The sequence below is a fragment of the Podarcis bocagei genome (assembly GCF_964188305.1).
Source record: "Podarcis bocagei genome assembly, chromosome: 2".
NCBI lineage: Eukaryota > Metazoa > Chordata > Lepidosauria > Squamata > Lacertidae > Podarcis > Podarcis bocagei.
This window is the reverse complement of record NC_138126.1, coordinates 78,530,752-78,546,699: the sequence shown is the minus strand read 5'-3', so window position 1 is coordinate 78,546,699 and position 15,948 is coordinate 78,530,752. Positions and strand designations below refer to the sequence as shown.

Below are 15,948 nucleotides of genomic sequence, written 5' to 3'. Positions count from 1 at the left end.
AATTTTGCTAGGAGCTTTAGACCCATTTGCTGTATGCAATGAATTTTTGTCAGATGTTTTCTGTCTTGGGCTTGCTCAGCTGCACTATTCAGGTTTCACAGAGATGACCCAATTTAAAATATATGCTTTCCATATTTTTGGTATCACAGGAGAATCTGGAGAAGAAAGGGCCACGTGTTCTTGATCTGGAGCTGGAGTTTGATGAACGGGCCGTACTCATGGAGAATATAGTCTACCTGACAAATTCCTTGGAGGTGAGCATTTGTCACGGAGTTAATGGCTCAAGTCGAAAGAGCTTGAAGACACACTGAATGTCTATATATGTCTTTTTTGGTTTAAGGTTGCCCGTGCACATTTAATTGTTAAGCTTGCAGAAGTTATTTATCAGTGGATTAGCTTACAAGTTGTGTGTGGGGTGGGAAGTCCCTAATAGAATTACGTGATTACGTTGGTAATCAATTTTTGTATCTGAGTCCAATCCTTTCCCCCCCTTTTAAAAAAAAAATAGTTTGTATTAAGTTTCTTACAGATATATCACCTACTACAACAAAAAAGAAACAAAATCACAAATATAAACAAAGAAGAAAATAGAAAAAGAAAAATACATGTCAACAAACACCCAGACAATACAAATTAATTGGTTATTTAAACTTCTAACATCATAAATATGGTTTTGACTTCCTCTGAGCCCTCCCATCTGAATTTCCATGTATTTAAATGTAGCAGTTTTCCAATATCATTATTAAAACACAGTATTCCAATTAAAATAAAATTTCTTAACTTTTCTTAAAGTTCTACATCTCCATTATTTTACTAACTCTTAATTTCCTCCTAGGCCAATTTAGTACTTTCAAGTACTTTCTAATTTTTAATATTACACTATTTATTCAAATAGTCTTTAAATTTCTTCCACTCTTCTTGATATTCCTCCTCTTTCTGGTCACGGATTCTTCCAGTAAGGTCAGCCAACTCCATATATTCCATCATTTTCATCTGCCATTCTTCCATAGTTGGTAGTTCTTGTGTTTTCCATTTCTTGGCTATAAGAATTCGAGCAGCAGTTGTGGCATACAAAAATAACTTTACATCTTTCTTGGGTAATTCAGAACCTATTATTCCAAGGAGAAAGACCTCTGGTTTATCTGAGTCCAATCCTGCTTGATAGTTTGAATGTTGGAAGTATTCAGTAAAAAAAGAACCTAAAGTTTTGTGGCATTTCAAAGATAACAAATTTATTATGGCATAAACCTGTACAGACATATGCCATAATATTTTTGGGGGGGTCTTTTAGGTGCCAAGAGGCTCTCCAGATTTTAGTGACCAAGAGCACCCTAAATTGGACTTCTATATTCAGTATCATTGACCTTCAATGGAAAGGAGAGATTTTATCAAATGTAGCCAGCTTCTCTCTCTCTCTCTCTCTCTCTCTCTCTCTCTCTCTCTCTCTCTCTCTCTCTTATCATCTTACTACTTTTTACGTGAATAACGTTATTGTCCCCAGTTAGCTTGATTTTCTCTCAAGGTAAGAAGATGGTTTGGAAATTCTCGACCATTTTAGTGGAGAATTTATTCAAGATATATCCTGTAAACACAATCATCATCATTGAATGGATTTGTAGCCAACCTTTTAGGGTATATCTAACAGCATCTAGCTGTAAGTCAGAGCTGCTGTCAGTTGCTTGGAGATAAATTTATGTAATGGGAAGTGCCTGATTTGGGCCAGTCTTGGGCACAACTTGCTGTCAGCAGTATCTTTCTTTAGAATCTTCATTGCTACAAAGAAATACATGAATGTGCTTCAAGAGAATTAAATGTTGGCATACTCCTGTGATTGCTGTACTATCACCCCCTGCACCACCAATGTTTTGAACTTTCCTTCTTCTTCCTCCACAGCTGGAACATATAGAATTGAAGTTTTCTTCTGAGGGAGATGAGAAAATCAAAGAAGATTGTTGTCCTGGAAAACCATTCTGCACATTCAGAGTAGAAGTAAGTTTGCAAGTCTACTTCCTTCACTGATTTCTGAGACTTTGTTCCCCACTTAACTACAGTGGTACCTCTAGTTACGAACTTAATTCGTTCTGGAGGTCCTTTCTTAACCTGAAACCTCTTGTTGCCACTGTGCCGCTGGCAAACAATTTCCGTTCTCATCCTGGGCCAAAGTTCTCAACTTGAGGTAACTCTTCCAGGTTAGTGGAGTTTGTAACCTGAAGCGTTTGTAACCTGAGGCGTTTGTAGCTCGAGGTACCACTGTACTTTATTGTGCCCTGCATGAGGCATCGGAAACTGTCCATGTATCTGAGAGAAAAGTCTAAGATGCATCACTGAAGGATGGGGGCTAGACCTGCCAGTAATGTCTGGTAAGAGCACCAGTCCTTTCTCCACTTCTCAGTGGTATCTAAGGTTGCACCCTGTTAATTCTACCCATAGAACTCGTTAGGAACCACTGAGACCAAGCTCCAATCCTTGGATTCCATTTCTTGATGCTAGACTGGGGACTGTTTTATGCATAGCTTGATGCATGAAAAGCCTGCTATTTTGACATCATGCAGTGAGTGAGTGCAGCCTGCCAGGCCTTTTGGTTTGGTCCTTGAGACTCTTCCCAGGCCACACTCCCATCCACAGGCAGCAGCCTCCCTGGGTGCCTTGGGCTGGCTGGAATATGCCCTTGGGCTGGGGGGTGGAGAGGGGAGTGTGTGTAGAAATATTTTCCTTTTCCCTGGCGGGAACGTACAAACGATTGAATCCAGGGCCTTCTGAATTCAAGGCAGATTCTCTGCCACTGAGGTGTAGCCCTTCAGCAAATGGACAGGGCTCCAAGCTCAGCTCCCTAAGGTAACGGGAGGTGATTTTTGGCCAGTCGCTATTGCTTTAGTGACTTCACAAGCTGACCATGAGGATAAAATGTGTGGAGGAGAACACTGAATTCTACTCTGAGATTCTTGGAGAAAAAGTGGGATAAAAATGTAACAAATACATTAAAACACACACAAATGAATACAGGCGTCCCCCTACTTGCGCATATTCAACTCTCGTGCCACTTCCAGATATAATTTTTAAAAAGACTTAAACTTCAAAAAGGCACAGAGGGACAAAAACGGCCTGAAAAGAGTGGGGAAACCGCAAAAATGGCATGAAAAGAGTGGGAAAATGGGTAGCAATCCCAGGAGCCTTTGCAGCTGCAATTCTATGAGGTTTAGAGGGTGTTTACAGACTTTTTAGATGGTTTCCTCCACCATATGCAATTTCACATAAATGTGTGGTACCCTGGAACGTAACCCCTGTGTAAGTGGGGAGACATCTGTATACATAAGAGTATCAACTGCAGCTGAAATGTTTAGACTTCTATATATCATTTTGTACAGGTGGAAGTAAGCCATATTGGCAAGTTGTGATCCAAGATACACGGTAACAAGTCTCTACCATCAGGTTGGATATTTGACATTTTTCCACCTTCTACCTCTTGTTTTTCTTATAGCCTGGTGTGTCTGTTTTTCTGGTGAATCCTCAACCAGCAAATGGCCACTTTTCTACAAAAATAGAGGTCAGGCAAGGAGATGGCCGAGATGCAATAATCAGGCGCTTGATGAAGATGGACAGAGGAATCAAAGGTAAAATTTAGGTCAAATAATTCAGCCAGCTAGATGTTAAAATTCCTACAAAGCAGCTTATCCAGTAAATGCTGATTGTCAAAAATGTGTTTTCTTACTCACTGGATGTCTCACATGGTTCTAACTATAAAATCAGGCCTCTGTTCACTTGCTACTATTTCTATTGGTTTTCTGTGGCACTGTTTGTGTGCAACACACTTTACAATCTTGTCAATCTAAGATTTGTCAGATGCTACCAAAAGAGGCCTTTGCTACAGTGATTCTTACAGGAGGTTTGCTGGTTAGAAAAGAGCACCAATTGTGTATACACTGTACATGATTTTATAGACGCTACCTTTATTATGGTATCAGTAATGGTTTGAACAATGACCAGATTGTTAGCTGCGTCCCCCTGTGGTGAGAAGATCCCTGTGGGATCAGCTTGCCTTGAGTCATTCCTTCCTCTTGGAGTTGTCCGGAATCTGGAGCAGAGCCCAAGATTCATTTCTTGTAGATATGCCTGTTGATAGCAATGATCAATTACTGTTAGTGAAGATGTTGAATCAGGATGGACTCGGCAATGATTTTCTAACTAAAAAGAGACTAAATTGTATTATTTTTTAGCTCATGCCAAGACTCTGGCCCCCTCATACTCTTAAGTAACCTCACTGGCAGCACAGCCTTAGCATAGCCCACCATGATCATCTTTATCCCTTTTCTTGAAACTAACCTCACAGTGTCTGTTGCAGCAGGAGGAGCTTCATGTTGGGGAGCAGGTATATGCATCTGGTACCAGAGCCCCTATTGTGCTCTGGAATGCTGCTGCAGCAGGAACCCAGAATTTCTGGGATAGGGTTGGAGCCACAGCCAAGGCCATTGTGAGCCTGAGCCAGAACTTCACAGGACAATTGTGCTCACCTGGGGATTTCTGAGCCTACTTATCCCTCCCTCCCTCCAGATCTGAAGTCAGCCCCCTCTCCACCAGCTAATGTTCGCTTATTGCAGGCCTGATCCTGCAACTTAAATGTGAAAGATGCATTAATCCATTTCAAGTCCCCTGAGCCACCCACTCCCACTCAACTCACACTTTCTTAATGCATGAACCACATTATTTTCAAGTCTTAAATTTCAAACTATACAGTGTTAGAGGTGGTAAGTATTAGCTCCATCTCCCTGAAAGCACTTAGGGTTCACCAGCAGTAATGACTTGTAGCATAAAGGCATTAAAGCAAATGCACATTCTCACTCAAGAGCCAGATTTGACATCCATAGCTGCTGTGAAAAAATATCTCTTTCTTTCTTGTAATATAGAAGTTAGCTTCAACAAATTATTTATTTGTCAGTTAAGGCTGAAAACAAATTTGTAAAAATTGTATGTGTTTAAAAATATAAAATGTTACCAATTCTGTGTCCCAAAGTTCCTGAGATTATTTACTCTTGATGTTCCTTTGGTGCCATTTTCATTTTTCACTATAACCTTCTTTAATTCTAAACCTTAAATTTGGTGACTTTGTTTTAAAATTCAGACTGAAAATCTTAATTGTCAGATCTAACTAATATGCTCACAGAAAACCCGCATGCTGGCTTCAGTCTGCGCCATCAAATGCTGTTGACCAAAACAAAATTGTTTTGCATTGTTTCTGAAAGATGCTCGGGCTTTGACAAACCTCCTGGGGAAAAGAGTTTGGTGACTCAAGGATTATTTTTGTTTGCAATGGGAGTTGCTGGGGGTGGGGAGTAAATGTTAACAGGGTTCTGCAGCTGTGGTCTCCAGGGCCAAGCTTGCCCTCCGGAGTGATTAGAGGTGGTAAAAAACTGTGTGGATGAGCAACGTTTGTGCATTCCTCCTCACCCCCTGTACCTCTTGTCTAAATGGTCTTCTAGCAAGCTTAGTTGCTAACCGGGGGCGTTATCCAGTTAAGGTGTCAGTGCACAGCAGGGCTTTCCCCCTCCTTCCCTGCATGCACCCTGCACCTTCCCCAAATCTGCTCCAGAGTGTTGGAGAAGCACCTAGAACAGATTTGGGGAGAAGCCTGCAGCAAAAGTGGAAATCCTTGTACTGATGGAATGCGTTACTCAGCTGCACTTTAGATACAACCCCAGGAGTGAGCAGCTTTTACAGAAGGTGTATTTTGAGGTGACTTCTGTTTACATTCTTAAGTGTGTCCTCAAATTAGAACACGTTGAGTCCCTTCCTGTTATCCAGTTGCTAATGGCCTTATTTTGCAGGCATTCCGCCCTTCTAATTAAATTGTTTAAAGGAAGCAAGGCATTAAGCCTGAAGTTCAGGTTGCTCTGCTGAACAGAACTGACAGAATTTATTTAAAAAGCAGAGACAATTTCCTGTTTGCTTGCTGGCTTTGCTGATTCCAGCAATTGTGAGGGAATTATGTCTTGGTCCAAACTTTTCACGTCGTATAATTTATTTCCTCATCACTTTGGCGGCTTGTGTGTTTTGATCCTAGGAAGAGAGACAATTTTTATATTACAGTGTGAAGTTGTGTTTTCAGAAAAGAGCTGAGAGGAAGAAGTCTATAACTTGTCTTGCAAAGCAAAAATGGAGTACTGCACATTTCAGGCTCGGGCAGGCAATTACTAGAGATGCACAACCTGATTGTTTGAAGTGAATGAAAAGCAATTGAGAGTAAATCAGTAATTCTTCCAAATCGTTGTTTCCAGAAGATGTCACTGTTAGGCAGGCACTTGAAAAGATTATCTGATAAAAGCTAGTGGTGAAAGAGCAGCAACTTAGGCAGACTAAAATAGCTGGCTCATTAGGAAAGTTCTGCTTCGCAGTTCTTACTGAGAAATCGTTTGAACTTATTTAAAGGACTTCTTTTTAAAAAAGCAGTTGCCTCTAATAACAAAACCGAGACAACATTTCTGCTTGTATTAAAACATTTTCTAGTTTTAACCATCTTTCCTTTCACAATTCTATGCAGGCGATGTTCCTCCCTCCCTTTTATGTTGAATATTTCTGACATAAAAGAGAGGAATGAGCGATAAAGAAGGGTTGTTGGGTGGAAGTAAGATATGAGATGGAGAGTATACTGTAAACTACTTGGTTCTCCGGGGAAACATCTCCATACATTTTTTATTTAATTCCTCTGGATTTTATTAACATCCTCTTGACCACCACCCTTTTTTTTTTACTTCCATGCCTCTTTGGCTGTTAGTCATGCCTGAAAAAGAATGGCGTATAACTGGAAACTGCAAGGGCGTATAACTTAAAATTGCAGTTAGAGCTGTTGCCAGACTTCCAATGGGCTCCCTGCCCCTTCTCCCCTGGCTGGAAGCCAAGGTTGGTTTGTGAATGGTGCCCATAGCCTGCCACACAGATCCAGGGGTGAGTGAGTGGGCAGCAGGTTGGACTGGTGAGCCCGTGGCCAGAACCCATCCTGGTCAACCACTGGCATCAGGCCTGATTGCAGTAGAGAAGAGGAAATTACATAGTTCATTTGTTCAGGGTGAACTGTGAGGACACCTTTGACTTTTTTCTCTAGAGCCATTCTTCCTCTTTCTTGCCCAAGTGAATGGCCGCAGGTCTCTGAACAGCTAATTTAAAACTGCAGTATTAATAGATAGAGGGCACAATGCTAAGGAAGTAGCTGATGTTTCTCTGGGATTATAATTTGCATGAAGGAAAGCTACTGAAAAGTTTCTGTAAGCCATTTTGCTTTGTACCGAGTTAAAACACAAAACTTTACATAGTAAATTTATTCAACCTCATATTAAAACACCCATAAAATTAGACATACCTCTCAGTGTTTCTGTCCTTCTGTTGCAGGAGGGAAATTGGAGGACTTTATGTATCCCTCCGTTGGAAGTGTTTGCTCACTTTTTATGCTGAGGCACACCTCAGTGTCAGTGCATTCATGTTGGATATTCTTGAACCCACACTGCCTTTTAATTAAGCCTTGGTTATTAAGGGCTTCTGTAGCCTTTGAGGTAAATGGCCTGCACAACAGCTTGTAAACATCTGTCAAGGCGCTATTCAAGCAATTGGGGCAGTTAGAGTTTCAGCAGCCCAGGCTAATGCTCTCTCCTTGCTAGGTACCTTGCCTGAACTGCCTTGTGATTTGTATTGTTGTCTAAAAATGCACATGTCTTACAAGTGTATTCTTTCTTTCCCGCCCGCCCTCCAGATCTTTCCAAAGTGAAACTAATGCGTTTTGATGACCCTATCCTGGGCCCACGTCGTGTTCCTGTGCTCGGTAAAGAAGATGCTGAGAAATCTCCCATTTTAGATCAAGCTGTCTTTCACATAGACCTTGCTGAAAAGCGGGTTCGTCTCACTGAGAATGGACGAACAACAGATATTGGGGATACGCTAGTCTATATCATTAATTAGATTTTTGCACTGAGCTGGGTTATGAATCTTTTAAACAACATGAACAGCTTTCAAGCGATCTAGTGGACCACAACAAATTTAATTTCTTGCTTGGGGAGGGGAAGGAAACTTAATCTTGCATGTAGATCAGGGTCCTTCATTTTTAAATGTGGTATAATAAATATATTTTCCATCCCCTGTGACTTTCTTTTGAAAATAATCTCACTGACCTAAATCAAGACAGTTCAGAAACACCTTTTTAAAAATGCATGAAAAATGACACACAAAAGAGTGTGCAATATGAACATCTCAGGGCTGTGATAGACTTCTGGTGTTCACGTTGGAATATTCAGAGTTGAAAGATGGTGGAGCCATACATGCATGTGGTTGCATATAGGCAGAGGAAGGAGAGCAGTCTGGAGAGGCAGCAATTTCTGAGGAGCCATTCCACTGCTTGTGTTTTCCACCCTTGACTTCATCACTTTGTTCTTGCACCAGATCCATCCCTCTCTTGTTCTCTGGCCCTTTTTTGCAGTGGTGGGTGGGTTGGGGGGAGTCCCTTCTGGTGACTAAGTGAGGCATGCACAACTGCTGTGGCAGAAGATGAAACCTAGCAAGCCTCAGGAGGAGTTGGGATCAAATGGAAGTTATGGGCTAGATGAAAAGGCTCCATGGGTCTATTGTGCTCCCTGGGTCAGCAGTTCCTCATCCCTGTACTGCACCATAAATCCCTTCACTTACCTGTCTACTCTTTCCAACTCTATAACTGAGGATGGGAAGCTGTGTCTGACCAAGCTGTTCCATAGCTGGATAACTCTAGCAAGGCACGGTCTCCACTGCATTCAGTCTATAGTGCTGACCTGGTTCTATGGTGGTACTGTGATATTAGTGTGTTAGAAAGGGGAGGTGATAAAGAAGGTAAAGTTGGGCATTTCACAAGAACATGTTTCAGTTTTATTTTACTTAAATTTGGTCCTTTTCCTATTTCCAAAGCATCATACAATTTTACCAATAAGTTGTACAAGTAAAATACTTATCTCCGGCAGTGGCAAAAACTGTGCTGAAAACAAATAAGACTCAAAACACTAATTGTGGAGCATACTTTCATTTTAACCTGGCACTTAATGTTATCAATCCCAGGTCTGATCTGGGTTGGTATTACTCTCCCTAAATTCCACCTGCATCACCTTGCAAGGCAAAAGCACCTAGAAGAAGATAATTGATTGATGGTGTTTTAACTTTACCACAGTGACAACTGGTGTGCTGCAGCTTGGGAAGCTGAGCTGGTTTGAAAACAAAAGTTGGAACTTTCTCCTAAAGCTCAGAAGCCATTCTAAAGAATGCCTTTGTAAGAAAAAATGCATGTGGTAGTCAACATCAAAGATAAAAGCTGGTGTAACAAACCATGGTGTTCATCTACCAAAATGTCTGATTTGGAATCAATGTAAAATGCTGTTCACAAACACTTCTTGAATTGGGAGTTTCTTTCCTGCTTCCAGAAATTGTTTGAATGTTTGAAGGTGGATACTCGGAACCGCACCCTACAGTCTTCCTACAAAAACAAAATTCCTCATACCTAGGAAAATCTTGCTTTGCCTTTTCTTTTATGTCAACTCCTTGGGAGTCAACATAGTACACCAAGAGGAGGAAAGGTTAAAGTAGGATTATGTGATCCCATCAGAAGAGATGCTTTTTCATTGTTTGCCATTGCAAGGCAAGCCCACTCCTTTGCCTTTGTGGGTCTGTTGATTCATTGATCTTCCATCCTCAGAAGCGCAGCAGGCATCTAAGTTACTTACTAACCAGTTCCTTTTTCCTACTCCAAAAAAAGGAGACAAGTGGGTAAAGGCTACATCCTCTCTTTTCTCCTCTTTTCAATACTTTGATCATGCTCTCTGCAGTCAGCCAGGCTGCCTCCCAGCATCTCTCTAACTATAGCATGCCAGCACGAAAATGAGCAGTTCTAACTCTGCAATTATTCTGTCTGCTGAATGCCTGCCTTTGCGGCAAGAGGAGCCCAAACTGTGGAGGGAGAACAAATTACAGCCAGGGCAGAAGGCTAACTGCGCCCTGTGGCTTGAGAGAGCTGGCAGAAACAGAGGTGGCCTTGGCCCAGATCCCCTGTTGGCACACATAAAACTCGGAGAAAGGCAGCACAGATTGTCAACCCAGCCAAGGGAACCAACAGGCAGCAGCACCATTGTTTTGCAGATGATGCTGTCTGCAAGGGAGGGAAATACTTTTAAAAGGAGGGAAAGGGTGGCAATGTGCTAACCTAGTAGCCACAGGTATTACAATATGTACAGTTGTGGCTCTGAAAATTACCACTTTTTTCAGTGTATAAGATGCCCCCGTGTACAAGACACCCTATTTTTTTGAACCCAAAATTAAATCAATATTTTAAAATAGTTAGGGTTGCCAAGTTTAGGGTTGCCATATTTCAAGAGCCTGAGCCCAGCCACCCACACCTGAACCCATATGCATTCACCATCTGTGTATAAGATGACACCCAATTTTTTACTATTCTTTTTTTTTTTGCAAAAAACATCGTCTTATACACAGAAAAATACAGTATATCTAATTAGACTCCTGTATTGTCTGCCCACCACTCCACTGCTGCCTGTCTACACCTTTGGATGCTCTGAAGTTTGACCTTGTTAGAACGGTGTCAGTCCCTCTCTCAGTTTGCATTAGCATTCCTGCGCAGCCCGTGTTACTCCTGATTCTCTCTTTCCCAGTTCCTCTGGGGCCAGGCCAGCTCAAGAGCTGTTCTGTAAGTCATTAACGGGTCATAGTGCAAACCACGTTCCTGTTGTGTAGCTGCGGTGTGCAGTGGCCGGTGGGAACAGTCGACACGGTATATTTACAGCAAACAATATGTGCTACTGCCAAATGGCTTGCTTGTTTTCCTTAACATACAGAACAATTACTGGCCTTTGCAACTTTTGAAAATGTGAATGATTAGAGCAGGGGCCAAGTGCGGACCTCTGGGTCTCTCTGCCTGGCCCTTGGTCACATCCCTCACCAGCCCTATTTCACGCCCTCAATTGTTTCCCATGGAACTATATAGTTAGAAGGGACCTCCAAGAGTCAACCCCCCTGCAATACAGGAATCACAGCTAAAGAATCCCTGACAGCCACCCAACCTCTGTTTAAAAGTCGTAGTCCATTCCACAGATCTTAATGTCAGAGAATTCTTCCTAACATTTAGTTGGAATTACAGTATATTCTGTGTGTCTGGAATGTGCCCTTGATCTTTGACGATGCCTCTTGCTTGCTTCAATGCAATATGGAGAGGGGCATGTGAGTGCCAGGAAATAGCTCACCTGTAAATTTTATAATCCTTGCTTGGCTCACTGTGTCCACCATTGTCATGTGACCCATGGAAGATTGGCGGGAGGTTCCCTGCCCTTGCTTTTTGCCATTTCTCACTGCTCCTTAATGAAGCCTGTGGCAATGAAGAAAGCAATTAAAAATTACAAGGCATAAAAATAGTAAGGATATAAAAGCAAAAGCAATGAGCAGCAACAAAAACATTTCAATAAAGCATTTCATTGGAGAGAAGGCCCTGTCTCTTGTGCCCCAACATGAACCACTTGTTCATGTAACATTTGGCGTTTTATGGCTCATTCACCAAGCTGGGAGACATCCTTTTGGAACTCTTCACAATTTCTTTTGTTTTAACAGTCCTGAACAATTTAATATAAACAGCAAACTTGGTCACCTCACTGCTCACCCCTGACTCTAGAACACTTTAAAAACACAGGTCCTAATACGGAGTCTGGGGAATCTTCTTTCTACATCCTTCCATTGGGAGAACTATTTATTTATTCCTGCTCTCTGCTTCCTGCTACTTAACCATTTCCTGACCCAGAAACTGGATCAGGCTTCATTCTACTTTGGAATCATAGCAAGTATATAGACATTTGTAGCAATATCAATATCTATTCACAAATGAACTGAATTCTAAGCTGTAGTGTTTATGGGTTGAGGTTTGTAGATAGTTTCTCCTCTCCCTAGAACCAACACTTTCCCTTGTTTGATGTCTGCTTCCTGTAGAAAATTGGAATCCAGCAAGAAAAAGTCTACAGTCAACAAGATAAGCAGGGGTAGACTAGACAACGTCTGGCAGCAGAGCGGGCTGCTTTATCTTTGTCATTGAAGAACCTGTCTTTGGATTAACACATAGAAATAAAGGGATGGGTTTGTATTGATGTTAGAAAGGGAAATTAGTACTTGTTGTAAAGGCTCCAAGGATTGTTATCTACTGTTCTGTTCATTTTGGACCCGACCTAGCAAGAGAAATCCGTGTTGTGCACTCCTGCTGCTAGGCAGGGGAGGGGTGGGGAAGAGACCCATTTGAAATGGACCATTTCTTGAAATGCTTGAGCAGCAACTGAGAAGCTAAATGGACTGCTCTGTGTGTTTTATTGATGTCCAGGAGGTGGCACTGTAAGTCAGGAACTTAGCCCCTTGGAACTGATAAGATCTGAGGATGTGGGGGTGGGGAGAGAAGAGCGATATTTATTGGGGATAAAAATCTCCATGCAGTTTACAAAACCATTGACACTCTATTGGTCTGTCGGAAGAAATTGGAGTAGGTTCATTTTTAACAAGGAATAATCTGTCTGTCTATGTGTCTATCTATACATACTGATGTAAAGTAAAATGAAGTGGATGAGGAAACAAACTTGTTTTATACTCTGGAACAATTTGAATGGGAAGAAGCAGCCAAAGTCCAGAGGCAAGAGGGATGGGCTCTGACATAGTGGCAGCAGGCAAGAATAGGCAGTGACTGTGCCTATTTCCTGGTACTTTTCCTATTTATTCTCTTTTTGTCTTTTCTGGAGCTGCATTTGGAAAAAGAATTGTGCACATGTGCGCTAGTTTCTGTCCTCTCTTCTAGGCCTTGTTTTATAAACAAGGAATACAATCTATCAAAGCAATGAATTGCAGGGAAACCCCATTGCAATGAATGGGATTTCAGTAAGTCGTGGCTAATTTCCATCCCACTGCTCTCAATGTGACTTGATTGCCACTAACTCCTCGTGTGCTTGTCCCCTAAATTTCTGAATGGTAGGTAGGAACACTGACTCTAGCACACATGCATATACAGACAGCCTCTTTCCCATTCATAGAGTGTGACAATAATGAGGAGGGGTCAGACCTAGCATGCTTGTTTCTGCAGCCTCCCCTTGCTTATTTGATTAGTACACCATGGTAACACTTGAAGGGGGCTCATGTATACAAAGTATTTGTGAAGAAGAGAGGAAGACCATGTTGACCCTCCTCTTTGATATCTATGCAATTCAGTGTGATGTCTGTGAAGCAGCACTTATGCATGTTCATTTGGATGTGTATAGGTGTTCCATGCAATCTCACAGAAAGTCTGATTGTGTGCGGTGCCTAAAGGCATTCAGCCAACCTTGCACAGGTTTCCCTTGGCATACAGCATGCAGTACAAGTTGAAGAAAAACAAATACATTTCCTTCTCCTGAACTTCTAGTTAATGCATGTGTCAGTTTAGACCACATGAGGGCACTGTGTCTGTAGTGATCAAGCCAACACTTGTTTCTATGCCTCTCTGTTTAAGTTAATTCCAGCTCGGCCATCTTGGTTTGTTGTTCTCTTCAGACAAGGTGTCTGCTATTTTCTCTCTTATCCCCACTAAACCTGTAAATAGTTCCTGCATGCATAAAGCCTTTAAACTCCATAAATTGTAAATGATTCCAATACAATTCGCCCAAGCTGCAAGGTCTGCTAGCTGTATACAAAGAGAGGTTGAGGACACAGGGGCTGTGCATGCATCATATTAGAGGCAGGACCCAGTAACGAAGTTCCATGTCCCACACATACCTTCAAGAGAGCCAATGAGTCATGATATGGGGGCAGGCACAGGCAGTGAAATAAAGTAAGAAAATAAAGAGATGCCCCTACTGTCATCTTTGAAACATTAGTGGATATGTAATTACATTATATTATCTTATTTTCCCTTTAAATTATGCAATGGTAGGACACATTATTATGGGAACATTGGGCTCTTTTAAGGCTCCCCAGTTGGGGCACAGCTCTTCCTAATACAGAAGGGTTCAGGCATACTGAATGGAGTTATTCCAGGGATACCTGAGCTAGCAGTTTAGCTTTGAGTCATCTGTAAAGAGCAGCTGGCTTGCCATTTCTGCTTAATATACACACCGCTTAATTTCTTAATTTTCAATTCCTCCCTCCTTAATATGAAATTTTATCTTGTCTTCATGGCTTTGTTAACTTGGTTTTCTAATGTTGCTTTTCTAGAGTTCTCTGATTAGGCTTCTGAAAGGCTGGTAACAAGCTGCAAGTCCTAAAATTGGATCAAACACCACATTGAAAAAGTTTCTCAATTTAGCCAAACACTGAAGCTTCACACAGTTGCATTTCCACAATTTTGACATTTTAATATTAAGCCTGCTTTTCAACATTTTGCAACTTTATATTTCAAAGATCAGAAGGCAGAACAATAAATAAACCTTGCTGAGTGCGTGGTCTTACCTTGAATTTTAATCTTAGCTCAGGTGTCAAAAACTTTAATATTCCAAAAACCTCCAAGTGGCAATTATTAAACACTTAAAACAAAACACAACCTAAAACCAGTAAAGCAACAACATAAAACACAAAACTTTAACTACAGTGCCATATATATCTCCCTTATTTATGCAATACTTTTTTCAATATTTCCATGCCACTCAAGAACAAATGTTCTCTGGGCAGATTACCAGCAAAAAATACCTAAGGAGTCTTGCCAGCAGAAACCCTGCAGGAGGATGTCAGCAATGGGGCTTTCCCTCTCTACCCCCCTGCAATACCCCCTATAATTGCTTTTTGGGGTGGAGGTCGGTACAATCTCTAGATGCATCTCACATGGGGTGAGGAGAGGGGGTTGTTCCATCTGGCAGGCTGGAATGTTTGCGCTGGAAGAATGTAAGTGCACTGTTTTGATCCATCTGGAAATTAAACCCAAAACAAAATGAAACCAGCAGCACAGAATAACTGCACAATAGCTCCAAGAAGCACCAAATAATATTTAAGATTGCAGCAGATGAGATGCACTGGTAGATATAGAGTCAACACTGGGGAAAAAATCTCTAGTAGCCATCAATCCAATTTCATCCGGCGGTGGTTGCCACCATGAGAAGGAACATTTAGCATTTCTACAAACAATATACACCATCTCTACTACAGACAAAGACAGTATCATCAGAGCTGGCCCACCCATGAGGCAAGACGAGGTGACCACCTTAGGCGGCAAGGTCCACTGGGGCATCAGATCCCAATGTTCACCTTTCTTCCCCACCTTGTTCCTGCTGTAGGTCTTCCCTAACCCCTTCTTCCCTGGCAGGGAGCGGGGTGCCATTTTGGAGTCTGCCTTGGGTACCAAAATGTCATGGGCTGGCTCTGAGTATCATACCACTTTGAGCAGTCAGAGTGGTTTAACAATCAATCAATAGGGGTATCCTAACAACTCTCAGCATCCTTAACAAACCACTGTTCCCAGGATTCTTTCGGGGAAGCCATGGCTGTTTAGAGGGTTATGATACTGCTTTAAATGCATAGTGCAGATAGGGCCAGATTTGAAAACAATCTTCTGTCATGCATCTCCATATGTTAGTGTTATGTAAATCTACTAGGATCTGTGTTTTCATGCAATAAATATCATTTGGTTGGAGAACTGCATGGCAAAATTTAGAGAAGCACAAATTTGGGAGGATGTATTTGTTTATATATTGTTTTGGGAACTGAAAATTAGATATGATCACATTTTAATGTGAAGCAAACCACATTTCTCCCCTATTTCTTATCTGCTGCAGCCGATTGTTCCAAAAATTTTGACAGAACGTCATTTCCTATGTATATCCTTCTAAAATATTCTAAAGATGGTCTTTCTATCTTTAAATCAGCAAAAAATGCATGCAGTAAAATGGGTGTTACTGGGGTGTTTGCAGTTCACAACAGTAATCTATAAAAAGTTAATTTATTGTGACACTAAAATGG

At 41.5% G+C, this 15,948-nt stretch overlaps 1 protein-coding gene and 1 long non-coding RNA gene across 3 annotated transcripts in view; one reads left to right on the top strand and one right to left on the bottom strand.

Annotated features, from left to right (window-relative positions):
- Positions 1 to 8,115, top strand: part of LARS1 (leucyl-tRNA synthetase 1) — a 46,660-nt gene extending 38,545 nt beyond the window's left edge. For both annotated transcript variants that reach the window (XM_081181001.1, XM_081181000.1), the window contains exons 29-32: positions 150 to 254; positions 1,894 to 1,989; positions 3,479 to 3,611; positions 7,736 to 8,115. In XM_081181001.1, coding sequence (XP_081037127.1) covers positions 150 to 254; positions 1,894 to 1,989; positions 3,479 to 3,611; positions 7,736 to 7,941 — 540 coding nt within the window. In that variant the 3' untranslated portion in view covers positions 7,942 to 8,115. The remainder of the gene's footprint in view (positions 1 to 149; positions 255 to 1,893; positions 1,990 to 3,478; positions 3,612 to 7,735) is intronic.
- Positions 3,620 to 15,888, bottom strand: LOC308579960. Its single transcript, XR_014004656.1, has 3 exons — positions 15,793 to 15,888; positions 14,116 to 14,251; positions 3,620 to 4,110 (listed from the first exon to the last, which is right to left on the bottom strand). It is a non-coding gene; the product is annotated as an uncharacterized lncRNA (long non-coding RNA).
- Between the last annotated feature and the right edge of the window lie 60 nt (positions 15,889 to 15,948).